Below are 21,079 nucleotides of genomic sequence, written 5' to 3' on the forward strand. Positions count from 1 at the left end.
CTGGGAATTGAACTCAGATCCTTTGGAAGAGCAGTCAGTGCTCTTAACCACTGAGCCAGCTCTGCAGCCCCGAAATGTTTTATACACTCCTGTCTTATGGGCTTGAAGTCATACATTCCTGTCTTTTTTTTTTTTTTTTTTTTTGGTTTTTCGAGACAGGGTTTCTCTGTGTAGCCCTGGCTGTCCTGGAACTCACTCTGTAGACCAGGCTGGCCTCGAACTCAGAAATCTGCCTGCCTCTGCCTCCCAAGTGCTGGGATTAAAGGCATGGGCAACTACACCCGGCTATACATTTCTGTCTTATGGACTTGAAGTTCTAGTAGACACAGATCCACTAGTTTGTTTTCTCATAGGATTCTCCTCTTTATTAGGACCCATGTCAAATTCCTTCTCCCCCTATATTTGTTATAGTTCTTCCCTTTCTCTTTAGAGAACTAGAAATAAAAGGGGACTTCTATAACATTTATTAGCATTTATTAAAACTGTAAATTAGATGTTATACTCATTGTTAACAAAAGTGTGCCACATAAAAACAGAAACAATAAGATAAATATTTGCCACTGTTATTCAACATTGAATTGGTTCTAGCCAAAGCAACAGGTTCAACATCAGAGTTGGACAAGCAAAGGTTCTTGGTTCATGTTCAAAACACAAAATTAGTTGGTTTTTATATCAGCAGTGCACAAAAGGAAACTGGGAAAACAATTTTATTGAAAATAGCATAACATTTAATAAAATATGTAAGAGAAAATTTAACTAAGGGATGGAGAAATTTCATCCATTATTACTAAAAAGTACTACAAGAAATAAAAGAAAACATACACACACACACAGAAGCCATGGAGGAGTTTGGCTTACTGGCTTGCTGAGCCTGTTTTTTAATAGCACCCAAGACCACCTGCCCAGGGGTGGCACAATCAACATTGGCACTCCCTTATCAACCATTAGTCAAGAAATTGCCTCCACTGATATTCCGACAGGCCAATCTGATAAAGGCAATTTTTTTGATTAAGGGTCCCTCTTCTCAGGTTACTCTAGTTGTTGTCAAGATGACCCAAACTAACCAATACAATAATATACTGAAAGACTTGGTATTGTTAAATGACAGTACTCCCCAAGGTTGTCTACTGTCAATGCAATACTTATGTAATTACAATGTAATTATCAATGCAATACTTATGTAATTACAAAGGTCCTTTTTTAAACAATTCTTTTTTTTTAAGATTTATTTATTTATTATATGTAAGTACACTGTAGCTGTCTTCAGACACACCAGAAGAGGGTGTCAGATCTTGTTACAGATGGTTGTGAGCCACCATGTGGTTGCTGGGATTTGAACTTCGGACCTTCGGAAGAGCAGTCGGGTGCTCTTACCCACTGAGCCATCTCACCAGCCCCCAAAGGTCCTTTTTTAAATGAATTATTTTCTTTATTTACATTTCAAATGTTATCCTCTTTCCACGACCCCCCCAAACACCCTATCCCATTCTAACTCCCTCTGCTTCTGTGAGGGTTTTTCCACCCACCCACCCACTCCCAGCTCCCTGCCCTCAGTTCCCCTACACTGGGGCATCTATCAAGCCTTCATAGGACCAAGGACCTTTCCTCCCATTGATTCATGACAAGGCCATCCTCTGTGACTTATGCAGCTGGAGCCATGTGTACTCCTTTGTTGATGGCTTAGTCCCTGGGAGCACTTGAGGGACTGGTTGACTGATATTGTTGTTCTTCCTGTGGGGTTCAAATCCCCTTCATCTCCTTCCATCCTTTTTCTAACTCCTCCATTCGGGACCCTTCCATAAGTCCAATGGTTGGCTGCAAACATCCGTCTCTGTATTTGTAAGGCTCTGACAGGGCCTCTCAGGAGACAACCATATCAAGCTCCTTTAAGCATGCACTTCTTGGCATCCACAATAGTGTCTGGGTTTGGTAACTATATGGGATGATTCCCTAGGTGGGACAGTCTCTGGGTGGCCTTTCCTTCAGTCTGTGCTCTACAGTTTATCTCCATATTTCCTCCTGTGATTATTTTTTTCTCCTTATAGGAAGGACCAAAGCACCCACACTTTGGTCTTCCTTCTCCTTGAGCTTCATGTGGTCTGTGAATTGTATCCTGGTTATTTGGAGCTTTTGAGCTAATGTCCACTAATCAGTGAATGTATACCATGTGTGTTCTTTTGGGATTGGGTTACCTCACTCAGGATGATATTTTCTAGTTCTATCCATTTGCCTAAGGATTTCATGAATTCATTATTTTTAATAGCTAAGTTGTACTCCACTATATAAATGTATCACATTTTCTATATCCATTCCTCTGTTGAAGGTCCTGGCTATTATAAATAAGGCTGCTATGAACATAGTGGAGCATGTGTTCTTCTTACATGTTGAATCATCTTCTGGATATATGCCCAGGAGATGTATAGCTGAGTCCTTGGGTAGTACTATGTCCAATTTTCTGAGGAACTGCCAGACTGATTTCCAGGGTGGTTATACCAGCTTGCAATCCCACCAGCAATGTAGGAGTGTTATTCTTTCTCCACATCCTCGCCAGCATCTGCTATCACCTGAGTTTCTGATTTTAGCCATTCTGACTGGTGTGAGGTGGAATCTCAGGGTCATTTTGATTTGCATTTCCCTAATGACTAGGGATATTGAACATTTTTTTAGGTGCTTCTCAGCATTTCAATATTCCTTAGTTGAAAATTCTTTGTTTAGCTCTATACCCCATTTTTTTAATAGGGTATTCTCCACTAAACCCATTTGGTCCTGGGCTTTTTTTTGGGGGGGGGAGGTTGGGAGACTATTAATAACTATGTCTATTTCTTTAGGGGTTATGGGTCTGTTTAGATGGTTTATTTGATTCTGTTTTAACTTTGGCATCTGGTATGTGTCTAGAAAATTGCCCATTTCATCCAAAATTTCCAATTTAGTTGAGTATAAACTTCTGTAGTAGGATCTGATGATATATTTTTTTTGTTTTTTTTTTTTTTGTTGTTGTTGTTTTTGGGTTTTTTTGTTTTTGTTTTTGTTTTCGAGACAGGGTTTCTCTGTGTAGCTCTGGCTGTCCTGGAACTCACTCTGTAGACCAGGCTGGCCTCGAACTCAGAAATCCACCTGCCTCTGCCTCCCGAGTGCTGGGATTAAAGGCATGCGCCACCATGCCCGGCTTTTTGTGTGTGTGTGTGTGATTTTTTTTTATTTCCACGGTTTCCATTGTTATGTCTCCCTTTTCATTTCTTATTTTATTAATTTGGATATTGTCTCTGTGTACTTTGGATAGTCTGGTTAAGGGTTTTTCTATCTTGTTGGTTTTCTCAAAGAACCAGCTACTGGTTTGGTTGATTCTTTATATAGTTCTTTTTGTTTCTACTTGGTTGATTTCAGCCCTGAGTTTGATTATTTCCTGCCGTCTACTCCTCTTGGGAGTATTTGCTTCTTTTTGTTCTAGAGCTTTCAGGTGTGCTGTCAGGCTGCTAGTGTAAGCTCTTTCCAGTTTCTTTTGTAGGCACTTAGAGCTATGAGATTTCCTCTTACCACTGCTTTCATTGTGTCCCATAAGTTTGGGTATGATGTGTCTTCATTTTCATTAAATTCTAAAAAGCCTTTAATTTCTTTATTTCTTTTTTGACCAAATTATCATTGAGTAGAGCGCTGTTCAGCTTCCATTTGTATGTAGGCTTTCTGTTGTTTTTGTTGTTATTGAAGACCAGCCTTAGTCCTTAGTGATCTGATAGGATGCATGGGATTATTTCAGTCTTCTTGTATTTGTTGAGGCCTGTTTTGTGACCAATTATATGGTCAATTTTGGAGAAGGTACCATAAGGCTCTGGAAAGAAGGTGTATTGTTTTGCTTTAGGATGAAATGTTCTATAAATATCTGTTAGATCCATTTGGTTCATAACTTCTGTTATTTTCACTGTGACTCTGTTTAGTTTCTGCTTCGATGATCTGTCCATTACTGAGAGTGTGGTGTTGAAGTCTCCCACTATTATATTGTGGGGTGTGAAGTGTGCTTTGAGCTTTAGTAAAGTTTCTTTTATGAATGTGGGTGCCCTTGCATTTGGAGCAAAGGTGTTCAGAATTGAGAGAGTTCATCTTGGTAGATTTTTCCTTATGTTCTGTTGCTTATGTTGTTTGTTTATTTCTTTTTTTGTTTATTGCTATAAATATGTATTTGTGTATGGTGTGTTATAGACAATCAGATCAGAGTACAACTTTTGAAAGTCAGTTCTCTTGTTCTACTGTTCGATAGGTTAAATTAAGTTGTCAGAGTTTCATGCCAAGTGCTTTTATCCTCTGAATCATCTCTCCAGCCCTAGACTATATTTTAATGTGCTTGGATTTTTGATAATTTTCTGCAACTCTTTACCTGAATCTGTACCAAAGTAGTTTTTAGAATCTATTTATTTGTTTGGTTGGTTGGTTGGTTTGGTTTTTCAGTATGGGGTTTCACAATCTTGGCTGTCCTGGAACTTGCTCTGTAGATGAAGCTGCCCTTGTACTCAAAGATCCACCTGTTTTTGCCTCCTAAGTACTAGGATTAAAGGCATGTACCACCATACCCAGCTTTAAAAATAGTTATTACATGCGTGTATATCTGTGTGTTTTTTCCATGTACATGTGTATGATGTGTGGAGGTGTGCTGTGGAATGGTACACATGTCAAACTCATGTATCACATGTCAAGAACTTAGTCAAGAACTTCAGATTCTCTCTCTCTCTCTCTCTCTCTCTCTCTCTCTCTCTCTCTCTCAGATATGAGCATGAGGTGATATCTGTCCAGTGGTTATCACATTTCTCATGTATAGCATGAAGTTTTGATTTAAGAAACATGAAACGTTGATGGTCTCTCTGCTTTTCAGCTTAAATCTCCTTAAGCTTGTGGGTTAAATTTGATGGTGGAGTTAAATTAATTCTTTAAGGCTTCTATGTGTTTCAATTATAAGCCCTGTTCATTAAGGTCATATGTAAAGCCCTATCATGTACTTTTCTCTGCCTCCAGTGAAAAGAGTGGTCACTGGGCTCAACTCATCATCTACTCATTGTTTCTTTCCAGAACATAATTTATTTGAAATTACTTTTGTATTAAACTTAATAGGTATTTTTTCTTTATATCTTATTATCTGGAATATTTTTGTTAAGGTGAGAGGGTTTTAGTGGCTTTCTATATACTCTCTAGTAGAACTACCAGATTACTTTGTGTTCAGTTAGGAATTGGGATAATTTAAGGTTAAGCTATAGTCCCTATGAGCATAGTTCAAATTTTGTTCCTAGTATGTTTACCATTATATGTCTGAGAACAGTTTACAAGTCTTCTCTGCTCTTGCATGTCCTTGGTTACAATTTTGTCATCCTGAATTCAGTACTTTTGAAAACTTCTATAATTTTCCTCATTTAGAATCATATCTTTCTGGGAGAGCTGGCTCTGACTGTGAAGTTCATCTCAGAAATTTTTCCTCTTTATTTGTTGGCCCTGCCATTACTTATTGTCTTGGTAGTTCTCCAGTAATTTCTGTCAGACAGTTTTTACTTTCAGTGAATTTTAATTGTTTTCAATAGGAAGACTGCTGTAACAACTAGTTTATTATCAGATGCAGAATCTCTGTCACAGGCTTTATATAGCTATGGATTTTACCTTGTTTCTAGGATTAGAGTTGGGGTCAACTGACAGAAACTCAGCAGTTTCTTCTATGAATGTACAGAAATATATGTTCAAATGCGGTATACCATTTCTGCTTACGAAGTCAGAAAATTTAGTTGGAAGCCTTGTTAACTTAACTAAGAATAGAAGACTGACTTCTGTGTTTCTGGGCCCATCATTAATAATAATCACTGTGTTTTACTCCTAAAAGTCTTCTGCAAAGGGCACTATTGTGTTTTGTTTCATGAATGGTTCCCTGATTACATGAATATGGAGAAGTGAAGGATAGTTGTAATTCCCTGTTATGTATGTTCCATCTATGTCATAATATGGGACCTAAAGACACTTTGGTGGGTAAGATTAAAAAGCAGAGAACTAGATCTTATTAAGCTTTACCACTACCGTGTACCCATGACTTTCACAATGTATAAGGCCCCCAGCCTGGATCCTCCACTCACTGTTATGTAAAGTTTAAGAATATTATGAGTGAGAAATGCATATAGGTGCCTTGATTGGACTTAAAACAAGCCTGTCTGTGTCTTTCACTCTAGCATGAAATGGAAATATGTGTAATATCTTACCTAGTTTTAGCCACAGAACAGAATAAAAATTGAGCGGTACTAGTAACTTTTGTGAATAATTCCATCTACAGAATGAATCTGATGGAGTCACTGAAGAATCTTCATTGTAATAAATTTATTCAGCTTACTGAATAATGTATTAGTTAATTGTTTCTTTCATCTGTATAGTTGACCATACTGACATTGAGTTCCCAAAGGTTTCTCTTAAATTTTCAGGAATGGATTCAAATTTTCAAAGGGACTAGAGAATATTGAATGTAGAAATAGACTTCTAATTTACTCTCCAGAAAAGCCTAATTTGAACTCTGTCCACTTACAAATTGAGTCACATAATAAATTGTAATAATAATTAATCTTTGAAGCACTTTATATTCCAATGTCTCAGTTAAAGTATAAAGAACTTATAATTAAAGGATAAAATATGAGCTAAACTGTTTGTCTTGCAGGTATGAGAGAATTGAAATCCCAATCCATATTGTACCTCATATCACTATTGGGAAAGTATGCCTTGAATCTGCAGTAGAGCTGCCAAAAATCCTGTGTCAGGAAGAACAGGATGCATATAGAAGGATTCACAGGTAATAGCTTTTACGATTTCTTGTCAATTCAGTGAAGCCCCTTTATCTTTATCAGTTTCTGAGTCCTCTTTCTACCTGACTGGGAGAGAGCTTCACAACAGCCTCAAATCATGTTTCTCACACTATATTATAATGATCTCTTTAACATTGCTATCTTGCCTCTGATATTTGAATTCTTCAAGAGAAAACACTTCCTTTTCTGGTTGTGAAAATAAAATAAATCACATCCTAGTACTCCCATTGCCAAGTACTGGGCCTTGTATATTAAATTCGTAGTGTATCAAGACCTTCAGTGAGAAATAGGAATTTCATAGTCATGCCTTTGAGTCATCTTTTGAATTTTTGAATAAAATTATATCCCTCCCCCCGCCCAAGTAAATTTAAAATGAAAAAGGTGGGAACTCAAATCATTATGTTCATCTAATCCAATGGACAAATGTCTGATATAGGTTATGATTTTATTGTACACCTTTGTTTTTGTTTCATTGCTAACCTAAAGTACCTTATCCCTTTAGCCTTACACATCTGGACTCAGTGACCAAGATCCATAATGGCTCAGGTAAGATTTTTTTTTCTTTTCTGCAGTATATGAAGTGATCTTTGCCATACTCATTTTATAGAAACAATTGTAGTTTATCTTGGAGTTTCCTTTCTAAGAACTGTAACTAATCTTGCTCCTTACATTTCTTTGGAAACCTATTGACCCTTATAGACTATAAATGTGGCCTTATGATAAGACAGAAAGAGGGAAAGTGGATGGGGGTAGGGGTGGGGGTGAAGAGGGGAACCTGATCTGCTATTGGGTGAGGGAAAACTAGAAAGGCTTTTTTATAGATTAGCTCAGTGGTGTCTTGTTATATGCTTACACACTATCTCTTAAGGAATCCAAGTTTCCATAGATTTCTATAGCTCTATAACGTCCAGAAATTTTAGTAATGTGCCTTTAAGAACTGATTTCAACCTCCAACCTATTGTAATAAGAATTGAAAGAGATAGGCAGGTACAGGAAGGGAATACATCAGGCAGGAAATTTTCCATGTGAATAAATAGAGAAGGGGAAAAAACTTAGTATAGTATATATACCAAGTTACTTTCCTCAACATACAGACATTTCCAGCTATATCTACTGTTCAGCTAACCTGGATTTCCCTATTTAATGACTAAACTGGATGTGGTATTGCATTATGTAGTGTAAGCTCTTGAGAGGTAGAAACAGGAGGACTGCCATAAGTTTGAGGGCAACCTAGTTTATATAGAGAATTCCAGAATAAAATCTGGCTACTGAGTGAGACCCTGACTTTAAAAAGAAAAGTAGCACTAAAATAAACAATAACAACAACAAAACATGGATAAAGTAAGAAAGAATGAGGAAGCACTAAGGCCAGGCTTTTCCAAGAGCAGAGGCTGGTTCTTGAAGACAGTAAATCTAACATACACTCTTGAGTTTATCATGGCTTTCTGTGCTTTTATGTAGACTATTTGAATACTATTTTATTCTTGACTTGTTTTAAATTTTTATATGTATTACATATTTTTCAACTTGGGAAAATACCCTTAGTCAATAAATAAAACCACTGAACATGACTAAGTAATTTTTAAAAATCCAATCCAATTTTCCTATTGTCAAACACAAAAGGTACCTAAAACGGGAAATGATATTTTGTAAAAAAAAAAAAAAAAAAAAAAGGAACACTTTCTTTTCAATTAATTAATTAATTTTGAGGCAGGGTCTCTCTATGTACTTTGCTACCCTGGAACTCACTATGTAGACCAGGCTGTTCTCAAGTTTATAGAGATCTGCCTGCTTCTGCCTCATGATTGCTGGGTTTAAACACATGTACCACAACAACCAATGGAAAGATTTCTGATATGATTGGTTAGGCAACTGCTTTGGGAAGAAAAGAAGGGAATCATGGCTTGTTATATTCCATCATTTCTATCTGGATAAAACATGACAATGAGTTAAAATTGGTAAAATATAGTATACAACAATTCTCTAAAATCACAATTATTTAAAAATAGACTAATATCTCAAAAGTAGACAAACAGATCAGTGGACCTGGACAATACCTAGAAGCAGGCCTATGTATATGAAAGAATTCATATTTATTTAAAAATCTCAAATTAGTGAAAGCTACATTAGATACTAAATATTCATTCTTTTCATCTGAAACAAAACAAACAAACAAACAAACAAAAACCATTTAAGTACCTATTCCCTGCTAGATAGCCTTCTAGGCACAGCAGGGCTATAGTGCTGAACAAAAGAAACAAGCTTAACTTGCATAGACTTAATTTTGTTTCCATTTGAGGAGACAGTAGAGTCCTACTGGAAAGTGCTTTCTGAGCCCTTTAACTTAAAGAAATGAAGAGCTAGCCATCTTTCTCCTTTCTTAAAATGAACTTTATATTTTTACATAGATTTCTATTTGGCTTATAGATCTAAGGTTTCAGACTATGTGTCTGCTTTGTTCAGCTCTTCTCTTCCCACAACCCCACCCCCAGTTGACTACTGAAAATCATTTACCAGTCCTACTTATTGTATTTTAGAAACTTGTTCCCCCCCAGCCCTTTTTTTCTGTGCCCACAACTGAGGTACTGTTAGTAGTATAATAGGAACATCCCAGTGAATAGTACTTTTCCAGTTATCTCATCTGTTTTTTTTTTCTTTTTTATTGCAGTATTTACCAAGAATTTGTGCAGTCAGATGTCAGCAGTCAGTGGGCCTCTACTGCAGTGGTTGGAAGACAGATTGGAGCAAAACCAGCAGCATTTGCAGGAGTTGCAACAAGAAAAGGAAGAGCTTATGGAAGAGCTGTCTTCCCTAGAATAAAGCATGAGAACAACAAAAAAATGTGGTAATATTTTTTTTCAATTTGTTTGCTGAATATGGTCCAAAACTATGCACAACTCCTATATAGGCAAATATGATTTTTTTTAGAAATATTAGGATTTAGGTTGTAATAGAAATCATGCTCTAAAAAAAATGTGATGAGCATAGCATTCCTTCATATGTAACCACTAATTCTAAATGTGCTTTCAGAAAAAGAGTTGAGCCTGTTGCATCCTGGGAACTAAAGTGGGAACTGGAAAAAGGGTGAAAAGAAAGAAAACAGATAGTAATAGTCCCAACCACAGTGATATTTGGAATTTTGGCTTGTTGCCTTATTTTTTCCTAGATTATTGTTTTTCAGCTTCCAGAACCGCTTGCATCAGAATTGCTCAGAGTTCAAACTCAATCATTGAGGCTAGAACCTAAAAATCTACATGACCTACTTAGCTGATTCTGAGGCATACTTATATTTGAAAACAAATATTCGTAGGGCATATGGAATGTAAATGTATTTTCTTTAATTCTCTCCCACATTTATTATTTCTTTATTTTCTTTTTTATAGGGCAGATGAAAATACCTGGCATATAATTTATTATATTAAATCAATTTTGAAAAAGATAATGTTGGAGGGACTACATTATATAACTTCAAGACTTATTATAAAGCTACAATAATCAAGATACTATGTTTTTTGCAGAAGAATCAATGCAATAGGAAAGAAAATTCAGAAATAAGCCCACAATAATATGCTTAACTAATTTTGAAAAAGTAAAAATGTGATTCAAGGAAGAAAAAACAGTCATTTCAACGCATTGAACCTCCACAAGCCAACAAAGTATATTCTAAAAGTACCTCCAAATATATCATGCATTTAAATGTACTATGAAAAACCTAGAAAAAATATTCAAGAAAAATTTTCAGGAGTTAAGTACTTAATATTCAACTCAAAAGCACAATTTCATAAGAAAACAAAGTAGATTTATTGGACTTCATCAAAATTAAAGCTTTCTATTCTGCAAAACTATTAAGAGAAAATCATGTAATATCTGATCAGTGAAAAGATATGCTTAAAACTCGAAAATAAACAATACCAGTAGAAAATGAAAAAAGGTTTTAACATTGTCACTACAGTGGGTATATAGATGGCAGATAATTATGTGCATATATATTGAATCTCATACATCATTGATGAATGCAACTTAAAACTACAGTATGGTGTGGCATATACTTATCAGGACTGCTATAGAAAAAGATAGTGAAAATACCAAATACGGTTGAGGATGCAAACTAGATTTCTCATACACCAATGACAGGAATGTAAAAATACAGCTACTGAGTAGAAGAGTTTGGAATTTTTTTTTTTTAAGTTAAACATACACTTAACATGACCCAGCAATAATACTGTCTTGGCACAAAAACTTTTACAAAATTTTTCTTGGCAGCTTTATCTGTGATAGCTGCAAATTAGAAATAACCCAAATACTCTGCAGTGAGTAAATGGCTCAACAAACCATTCTTACTATGGACTACTACTATGTAGTGGAAAGGAACATACTGCTAATATGATGAGCCTTGGGCAGTTATAGTAAATGAAAAAAAGGTTGTCTTAAAAGAGCACTTACTGTATGGTTGCATTTCTAGAGCTTTGTTTAAATGTCAGAATTAATGACAAGAACAGATTAATGATTTCTAGAGTCAGGGAATAGACATTGTATAGCATATGTGTTCTTCCTACAGTGTGACCTAAAAGTTAATTTAGGCTGATGAAACAGTTTTGTACCTTAAATTTAGTGTTTAATATAGAAGTCTGTTCCTGTGCTAACATATTTTAGATTCATATACATATAAATTAATACATGTAAAAATCTAGAAGTGAGTAGGAATTAAGATTCCACTTTATGAAATAATTAGAGTGATATATGAGCCATATGTAGTGTCACATGCCTATAGTCCCAGTGCTCAGGAGGCTGAAGCAGGAACATTTCAAGTTTAGAGCTATTCTGAGCTATATAGTTCCCAGCTGGTTGGGCTACAGTGTGAGACCTTGCTTCAGAAAAAAAGGGCGGGGAGGGTAGGTGATAAAAAGAAAACCTGGGGGTGGGGATAAAATGATTTGAATATTCTTATAAGCCAACTATGAACACAAGTCTGTGCTTCACTTTCATGAATAAAATAAGATTATAGTATATGACCATCAAGTATACTTTTAGATCAGTGTTCATACTTTAAAAATATTGATCATCAGAAAGAACAGTGGTATGAATGAAATGTGATTATTTTCCTAGTTGTACCTGTATGGTTTACCTTTACACAAAACATTGTATTCCAACATATAACCTTGTATCCTCTCTGATTTTTCTTTTTCAATCATAGTCAAATTCTGTTGGGAACAGAAAGTACTTGTTTAGATAGGTATGCTCTCCATCTGGTTTTTTTAAAACCTTTTTGAGATAGGGCATCACTCAACAGCCCAGTCTGGCCCCAATCTAGCAGTTCTCTTACAACCATGCCTGGCTGATTTCTTATTTTCTATACATGGATCCTGCATCTGACCTTGTCTATACTATTTTTGAAACCATTCCTCCCATAGTCAATGATGATATCCACTAGTCAAGCTCATTTGTTTTTGAGAACTGTCATTGGTAAAACTCTAGCTTTTACTATTTTTGTGGATAAATGAATAAATAATAAATAATAAATACTGACTTGACACTTTCATCATTCTTCCAAATCTACCACTTTTGGTCTTTGTTATCATATACTTTATTATTTCTTATTTCCAGACTGTCCCTCCCAAAATTCATTCATACGCCTCTCTATACAGTTACAGACAAATCCATTTCTCTATACCTCTGTCTGAACTCCAGACTCAGATTTCAAGTGACCCATTATATATTTCTAGTAGGTAGTCTTATTGATACATTGACTTTGATAAATCTAAATATGAACATGGTTTTGGCCTAATCTATATTCTCTTATATGTCTTACCTCAGTGAAGGAGGCATCCATATGCAAAAACTGGAATCTAGACAGACAACCCCAACATCTCTATTACCTTTTACAGTATTTGCATTGAGTTATAGCAGTTTGTTTGTTTTTTGGTTTTGGGTTTTTTTTTTGTAATCTAATCAGAGTTGCAATATGTAGAATAGGTATTCGTGAAGAGGAATGGGCAGGTAGAATATCAAGGTTCTCACTGGTTAGGATTACTTCATGAAAACATAAGAGTTCCTTAGCCTTGCAGCACCAGAGCAAGAACAAGATCTAGTGAAAGTTGTCCTGTGTCAGTATCCTCAGAATCAGAGTGAAGAGGAGAAAATGATCTCTTAAACTAAAATGATGGAGCAAATAAGCATGCTTTGAGGAAAATTGAAGTTTTTTTCATACTTGAAACATTATATACAGATATGTAAAAAAAAAGTATAAAATTATTCCCTGTGATGTTAAATAGAAAAAGTTGATATGATCATTTTAAAAGGGAATTACATATATGTATATATTGAGAGAATGATCAGTACATCTATATACCTCCACTTCTTATCTCTCCCCATTAAGAGAGAATAGAAATGGTAGTTCACTAGCTAATGAGCACACCTGGCACCAAGGTACTGGACTTCAAATAGTATTTTCCACTATTAGTGAATAGAATTGAGTCCAGAAATGAATGCATATGTATGTGATAAACTGATTTTTAACAAAAATGCCAAGACTATTTGAATGGGGAAAAATAGTCTTTTCAACAGCTGATGATTTCAGAACTAAATACCTACACAGAATAATGAAGCTGGACCCCTGCCCCATATCATGTATGAATGTTAACTAAAAATGTATCAAATATTTAAATGTAAGAACTTGTAACTATTAAAATATTAAAACAGCAGTAAATCTTTATGACTTTGGTTTTTAGCAGTGGCATTCTAGACAAGCCACAAAAAGACAGTTGTTAGATCTCATGAAAATTTAGAGATGTACATCCAAGAACAAAAAATGAAAACTCAGAAAATGGGCCAAAATATTTACAAACAACCTATCTAAGAATCTAGTGTCCAGAATTTATAAGTAACTCAGACAATAACAGCAAGAAAATCAACCCAATTCAAAAGTGGACAAATCAAAACTATAAGATACCACTTGATGCCTACTTAGAATAAAAAATGTCAGCCCAGTCTTCTGTAAAATGGTAGAGTAACAGCTGTGTGCCCTAGTTAAGAGGGTAGGAGAACCCATTCAGCAAGAATAAAATACAATAACTATTCCAAAGAGCAGACGAGCTTCAGAAATTCATAGTTAGCAATAGAACATCTTAAAACTTGGAAACAAGATGGGTGACGCACTGGATAGAAGTAAACCAAGCTGAATACAGCTTCAGCCTCATTACTGTCCAGCAGGAAGAAGAGAAGCAGAAGCCTCCTTCAAGAGGTAATCTAGGCTACATTGAGGAAAAAGAGATGGGTAGTCCCTTCAGAACAATCCCACAGCCCACACAAAACTCAAATCCTGTTGAAGATTTTGATGAGACAGTGATTCCTCTGTTGGATGGATCAGCAGTGGAAAGGAAAACCATTGTGTCACTCTGTAAGACTGCAGAGCAATGTCCTTGTGCCATCCTAAGAAAACTTAAAAACTGAGCAACCCTGTGGGCAATAGAACAGGAAACAACCACAAACCAGGGAACCTAAATTTAACATGCCTCAGCTGCAGAGTGATAGACAGCCCTGGAGGTAGTTGCAGGGAGTAGACTGGCTATATAATACTTACTAACAAGTCAAAAAGGACAAGAGGCTCACCTTAGTAATGTAAATAGGGTGGTCAGGAGCAGACCTCATCCGTGAATAACCCTGAAGTATGATAGTTTTAAGCTACATGTCACTGAATAAAACAACCTCTGGGACCACCCCCTGCCATTCATTGCTGTAAAGTCTAAGAACTGAGAAGCTCCAGGGGTCTTGAAATCCATGGCTGCATCCCTTCAGCAGATTGTCTACTTAGGGAATCTTGAAAATGTGAAGGCATATCTCTATCTCTGTAACAGATCTTAGTGTTGTAACTGGTTCCCATACTCCCAACCCACTTGGGAGACATTCTCTAGATAGAGAATTATTAATCCCAGAAATTACAGTCTGGGGAGTATTGGGCAGGTAGAAGAATCTGACAGCCCACAAATTGTAAAGTTAAGGCTGGCCAACAAAGAACCCTTCATAGGTTGGTCTGTGGCTTCAGGCACATATATAGCAAAGGACTGCCTTGTCTGCTCTTAGTGGAAGAGGATGCACTTAATCCTTTAGAGGCTTGATGCACCAGAGAAGGGATGCCCAGCAGGGGGAGGCACCCTCTCAGAGGTGAAGGAAGGGAGGGGGTGATGAACTCTGGGAGAGGGAACTGGGATGGGAGGCAACATTTGAGATGCAAATAAAATAATTTTTTTTTAAGGCAGGCTGTGCAAGCTAGTAAGCAGTGTTCCACCATGGTCTCTGCTTTGGTTCCTGCATCGAGGATCCTGCCTTGAATTCCTGCCCTGACATCTCCCACTGATGGAGTTTGACCTAGATTTGTAAGATGAAATAAACTCCTTCCCAAGTTGGTTTTTGGTCATGGTATTTTATTCGTAGCAATAGAAACCCTAACTAAGACACAAAATGAACACACAAAAATTAGTAGCCTTTCATATACCATAATGAACCTGTGGAGAATGAGATCAGTCTAGAAAAAATTCCATTCAACATACTAAAAAACAAAACAAACAAAAACCTATAAATCTAAGCAAGAAGGTGAAACATGCCATGAAAACTTACTCACTGAAGAAAGAGGTTGAAGGCAAAAATACTTCTCATGCTTGTGCATTGTCAGAATTAATATTTAAACAATAGGGTAAATGTTTTGTGTATCAGAGAAAGGGCCCATTTTTACAAGTTCCCTTTCCCCACCATAGAACACTTCATCCAAAGTCCCTCTCTTTGAGTCCTGAGAGTCTCTCACCTCCCAGGCCTCTGGTGCATTCTAGAGGGTCCTCCCACCTCCTACCTCCTGAGGTTGCCTGTTCCCATCCTTTCTGCTGGCTTTCAGGGCTTCAGTCCTTTCCCCCACCCAACACAGTAACTGATCATGTTCCCCTCTTCCTTTCCCTGTCCTCTTTTCCACCCATATCCTTCCCTACTTCCTCCCTACTGTGATTGCTTTCTTCTTTCTCCCAAGTGGGATTGAAGCATCCTCACTTTGGCCTTTTGGCTTGTTAACTCTTTTCGAGTTCTGTGGGCTATATCCTGGGTATTCTGTACTTCTTTTGGCTAATAGCCACTAGGTACTGAGTACATACCATGCCTGTCCTTTTGGGACTGAATTATCTCACACTCCGGATGATATTTTCTAATTCCATCCATTTGCCTGGAAAACTCAGGATGTCCTCAATCTTAATAGCTGAGTAATATTCTGTTGTGAAAATGACCCACATTTTCTGTATCCATTCTTCTGTCGTGGGACTTCTTTCTATCACAAATAAGGCTACTATGAACATAGTGGAACACGTGCCCCTGTGGCAAGGTGGGGCATCTTTTGGGTATATGCCTAAGAGTGGTATAAATGGGTCTTCAGGTAGATTTATTTGCAATTTTCTGAGGAATCTCCAAATTGATTTCCAGAGTGGTTATCCAAATCCACAAGCAATGAAGTGTTCCTCTTTCTCACATGTGCTGTCACCTGTGTTTTTAATCTTAGCCATTTTAATTGGTGTGAGGTGGAATCTCAGGGTCGTTTTCATTTGCATTTCACTGATGACTAAGCATTTCTTTAATCGTTTCTCAGCCATTCGAGATTCCTCGGTTGAGAATTTTTTTAGTGCTATCCTCCATTTTTAATAGGGTTATTTGGAGTCTAACTTCTTGAGTTCTTTGTATAATTTGGATGTTAGCCCTCGGTGGTATGTAGGGTTAGTAAAGATCTTTTCCCAATCAGTAGGTTGCTGATTTGTCCTATTGACTATGTCCTTTGACTTAAGAAGATTTCTAGTTTCATGAGGTTCAATTTATCAATTCATGATCTTAGAGCATGAGCCATTGGAGTTCTGTTTAGGAAATTCCCCCCTGTGCCAATGAGTTCAAGGCTATTTCCCACTTTCTCTTCTATTAGATTCATTGTATCAGGTTTTATGTTGAGATCCTTGATCCACTTGGACTTGTGCTTTGTGCAAGGTGACAAATATGGGTCTATTTTCATTTTTCTACACACAGACTGCCAGTTAGACCAGAACCATTTATTGAAGATGCTTTCTTTTTTCCATTGTATATTTTTGGCTTCTTTGTCAAAGATCAAGTGTGTGGTTTTATTCTGGGTCTTCAATTCTATTCCAATGATCAACTTCTCTGTCTCTGTACCACTACCATGCAATTTTATCACTATTGCTCTGTAGTATAGCTTGATATCAGGGATGGTGATTCGCCCAGCCATTCTTTTATTGTTAAGAATTGCTTTTACATGTGACCAAGCTCCTGAGACTCTGTTGTGTCAGATCTCTTGGGAGTCAAGATTTCTCTGGGTGTTGCAGGGGTGGGTGGGGGGCCAGAGCCCTGGGTTTGATCTAGGCACGGGTGCAAGCTGGAAGGAAACTCTGCCTCTGGCTTGGTAGGAATTTGTGTTTCCTTGGTTCCTGTGGGGGTCCCAGTTATACTGGGTGTTGGGAAAGATGTGGCCTCAACCGTGATCTTGAATGAGTGTGTCAGAGTTCCAGTGTTCCTGGGTGTGACAGATCTCCTGGGAGTCGAGCTTCCTCTGAGGTCCTGTGATCCTGGGCGTGTCAGAGTACCTGGGATCCTGAGCATGTTAGAGCACCTGGGAGTTGGGCTCCCTCTGGGTGTTGAAGGAGTGAATGCAGAGGCAGCACATCAGGTCTGCTCCAGGTACAGTTTCAAGCCTGTGTCACTGTCCTGGCAGGGGCAGAGACTGAAGCAAAGGCCATCCAGACACTGCCCTACCTGGATATCCATCCCACATACAGACACCAAACCCAGACACTATTGCAGATGCCAAGAAGTGCTTGGTGACAAGAGCCTGATATAGCTGTCTCCTAAGAGGCTCTGCCAGAGCCTGTCAAATACAGAGGTAGATACTCCCAGCCAGTCATTGGACTGAGCACAGGGTCCCCAATAGAGGGGTTAGAGAAAGCTTGAAGGAGCTGAAGGGGTTTGCAATCCCATAGGAAGAACAACAATATCAACCAACCACACCCCTAGATCTTCCAGAAACTAAACCACCAACCAAAGAGTACACATAGAGAGATCCATGGCTCCAGCTGCATATTTAGCAGAGGATGGCCTTGTCGGGCATAAATGGGAAAAGAAGCCCTTGGTCCTGTGAAGGCTCAATGCCCCAGTGTAGGGAAATGCCTGAGTGGGTAGGTGGGTAGGGGAAGCAGCCTCATAGAAGCAGTGGGGGTGGGGTGGGGATAGGATAAGGGGTTTCGGGGAAATTGGCAAGGGGATAACATTTGAAATGTAAATAAATAAAATATCCAATAAAAGAAGAATGGTTTTTGCTATTCTATGTTTTTTTGTTTTGTTTTGTCTTTCCAGATGAATTTGAGATTGCTCTTTCCATGTCTTTGAAGAATTGTGTTGGGATTTTGATGGGGATTGCCTTGAATCTGTAGATTGTCTTTGTTAGGATGGACATTTTTACTGTGTTAATTCTGCCAATCTATACTTTACACTGGAGACAGGTCCTACAAATGTGAAGAGTGTAAGATTGTGGGAAAACTTTACATTGGAGGACTGTTCTTATTCGACACAAGGTGGTCCACACTGGAGAGAAACCATATAAATGTAATGAATGTGGCAGGGCTTTTCTCCAGTGGTCAGTGCTTAACTAACACCAGAGACTTCACTGGGAAGAAAAGCACTACCACTGTAACAAATGTGGCAAAACCTTTTGCCAGAAAGCAGACCTCTTTCACCGTCTCAAGAACCACAGAAGAAACAGACCTTATCAATGTCTTCAGTGTAATAAAAGTTTTAATCGCCATTCCATACCTTTTCAGCATCAAGGAGTTCATACTGGGGCAAAACCCTACGAATGCAATGATTGTGGGAAAGCTTTTTGTTTACAACTCATCTCTTGCTACCCATCAGGAAACCCATCACAAGGAGAAACCCTTCACTCAAAGTGGTCCTACACAGCAGCAGAGAAACCACAAAAGGGAGAAGCCCTACAAGTGCAGTGTATGTAGAAAAATATTTGTTCAAAAACTAAGTCTTCTAGAACACAAGCAAATTCATACCAGAGAGAGACTGTATAAATGTGCTCAGGACTGGAAGGCCTTTATTCAGATGTCAGAACTCACAGAACATTAGGGAACCCACACTGGGGAAGGCCCTACAAATGTGAAGAATGTGGCAAGACCTTCAGACAGGAGTCAGAGCTTACTGAGCACCAGAGAATTCATAATAGAAGTGGTCCCTAAAAGTGTAATGGGCATGGGGAATTGTTCACACAGAACTCAACTCTTACTCATCATCAGACTAGTTACAAAAGAGCAAGTACTCTGTGTAATGACTACAGGGAAGCCATCTCACAGTGTCAGCTGATGAGGAATATTGTATTTGAAATGCTTTGTGATGACATTTCAGCCTTTGCTGCTATGAGACCATAAATATTTGATGAGCTCAAAAAAAAAGAGAGAGAGAGAGAGAAAGAAAGAAAAAGAAAGAAAGAAAGGAAGAAAGAAAGAAAGAAAGAAAGAAAGAAAGAAAGAAAGAAAGAAAGAAAGAAAAAAGGAATTACAGAAGAAAGGAATTACAGGAGAACACAAACAGACAAAGGAAATGAATAAAACAATCCAGGATATAAAAATGGAAGTAGAAACAAAGAAATCACAAAGGGAGACAACCATGAAGTTATAAAACCTAGGAAAGAGATCAGGATTCATAGATACAAGCATCACCAACAGAATATAAGAGCTAGAAGAGAGCATCTCAGGTACAGAAGATGCCATGGAAAACATTGACACAATAGTCAAAGAAAATGCAAAAAGCCAAAAGCTCCTAACCCAACATCCAGGAAATTCAGGACACAATGAGAAGACCAAACCTAAGGATAATAGGTATAGAAGAGAGTGAAGATTCCCAACTCATAAATATCTTCAACAAAAGTATAGAAGAAAACTTCCTTAACTTAAAGAAAGAGATGCCCATGAACGTACAAGAAGCCTACAGAACTCCAAATAGACTGGACCAGAAAAGAAATTCCTCCTGACACATAATAGTCAAAACACCAAATGCAATAAACAAAGAAAGAATACTAAAAACAATAAGGGAAAAAGGTCATGTAACATATAAAGGCAGACATATCAGAATTACACCAGACTTTTCACCAGAGACTATGAAAACTAGAAGAACCTGAGCAGATGTCATACAGAGACTAAGAGAACACAAATGCCAGCCCAGGCTACTATACCCAGCAAAACTCTCAATTACCATAGATGGAGAAACCAAGATATTCCATGACAATTCCAAATTTAAACAATCTTTCTACAAATCCAGCCCTACAAAGGACACTAGATGGAAAACTCCAACACAGGGAGGGAAACTACAGCCTAGAAAAAGCAAGAAAATAATCTTCTTTCTACAAACCTAAAAGATAGCCACACAAACATAATTCCACCTCTAACAACAAAAATAACAGGAAGCAACAATCACTACTCCTTAATATCTCTTAGCATCAATGGACTCAATTCCCCAATAAAAAGACATATACTAACAGACTGGATATGTAAACTGGACCAGTGTTTTGCTGCATACAGGAAATTCACCTCAGTGACAAAGACAGACACTACCTCAGAGTAAAGGGCTGGGAAACAACTTTCCAAGCAAATGGTCCCAAGATATAAACTGGAGTAGCCATTCTAATATCGAAAAAAAATCAACTTTCAACCAAAGTTTTCAAAAAAGATAAGGAAGGACACTTCATACTCATCAAAGTAAACATCTACCAAGATGAGTCCTCAATTCTGAACATCTATGCTCCCAATGCAATGGCACCAACATTCATGAGAGAAATTTTACTAAAGCTCAAAACACACATTGCAGTGCCCACAATAATAGTGGGAGATTTCAATACCTCACTCTCATCAATGGACGACAGATCATCATGGAAACAGAAATTAAACAGAGACACAGTAAAACTAACAGAAGTTATGGACCAAATGGTTTTAACTTATTTCTAGAACATTTCATCCTAAAACAAAAGAATATGCCTTCTTCTCAGCAGCTCATGGTACCTTGTACAAAATTGACCATACAATCAGTCACAAAACCATCCTCAACTGATACAAGTAGATTGAAATATTTTCTTGAATCCTATCAGATCACCACAGACTAAGGCTGGTCTTCATCAACAACAAAAACAACAGAAAGCCCACATACACATGGAAGCTGAACAACAATTATAACTTGGTCAAGGA

General features: G+C 37.5%; 1 protein-coding gene and 1 pseudogene across 6 annotated transcripts in view; both read left to right on the forward strand.

The window, feature by feature from the left end:
* Positions 1 to 15,214, forward strand: part of Brcc3 (BRCA1/BRCA2-containing complex, subunit 3) — a 39,075-nt gene extending 23,861 nt beyond the window's left edge. The window contains exons 8-11 of one of the 6 annotated variants that reach the window (XM_030251295.1): positions 6,668 to 6,799; positions 7,315 to 7,358; positions 9,481 to 9,654; positions 15,068 to 15,214. In XM_030251295.1, the coding sequence (XP_030107155.1) occupies positions 6,668 to 6,799; positions 7,315 to 7,358; positions 9,481 to 9,632 (328 nt within the window). In that variant the 3' untranslated portion in view covers positions 9,633 to 9,654; positions 15,068 to 15,214. Of the gene's footprint in view, positions 1 to 6,667; positions 6,800 to 7,314; positions 7,359 to 9,480; positions 13,514 to 15,063 lie in introns of those variants that run through there. The other 5 variants (NM_001358736.1, NM_001166459.1, NM_001166457.1 and 2 more) reach the window with 5 other exon arrangements.
* Gm15379 (predicted gene 15379) lies at positions 18,328 to 19,168 on the forward strand (annotated as a pseudogene).
* The last annotated feature ends 1,911 nt before the right edge of the window (positions 19,169 to 21,079 follow it).

The sequence above is a fragment of the Mus musculus genome, chromosome X (assembly GCF_000001635.26).
Source record: "Mus musculus strain C57BL/6J chromosome X, GRCm38.p6 C57BL/6J".
Classification (NCBI taxonomy): domain Eukaryota; kingdom Metazoa; phylum Chordata; class Mammalia; order Rodentia; family Muridae; genus Mus; species Mus musculus.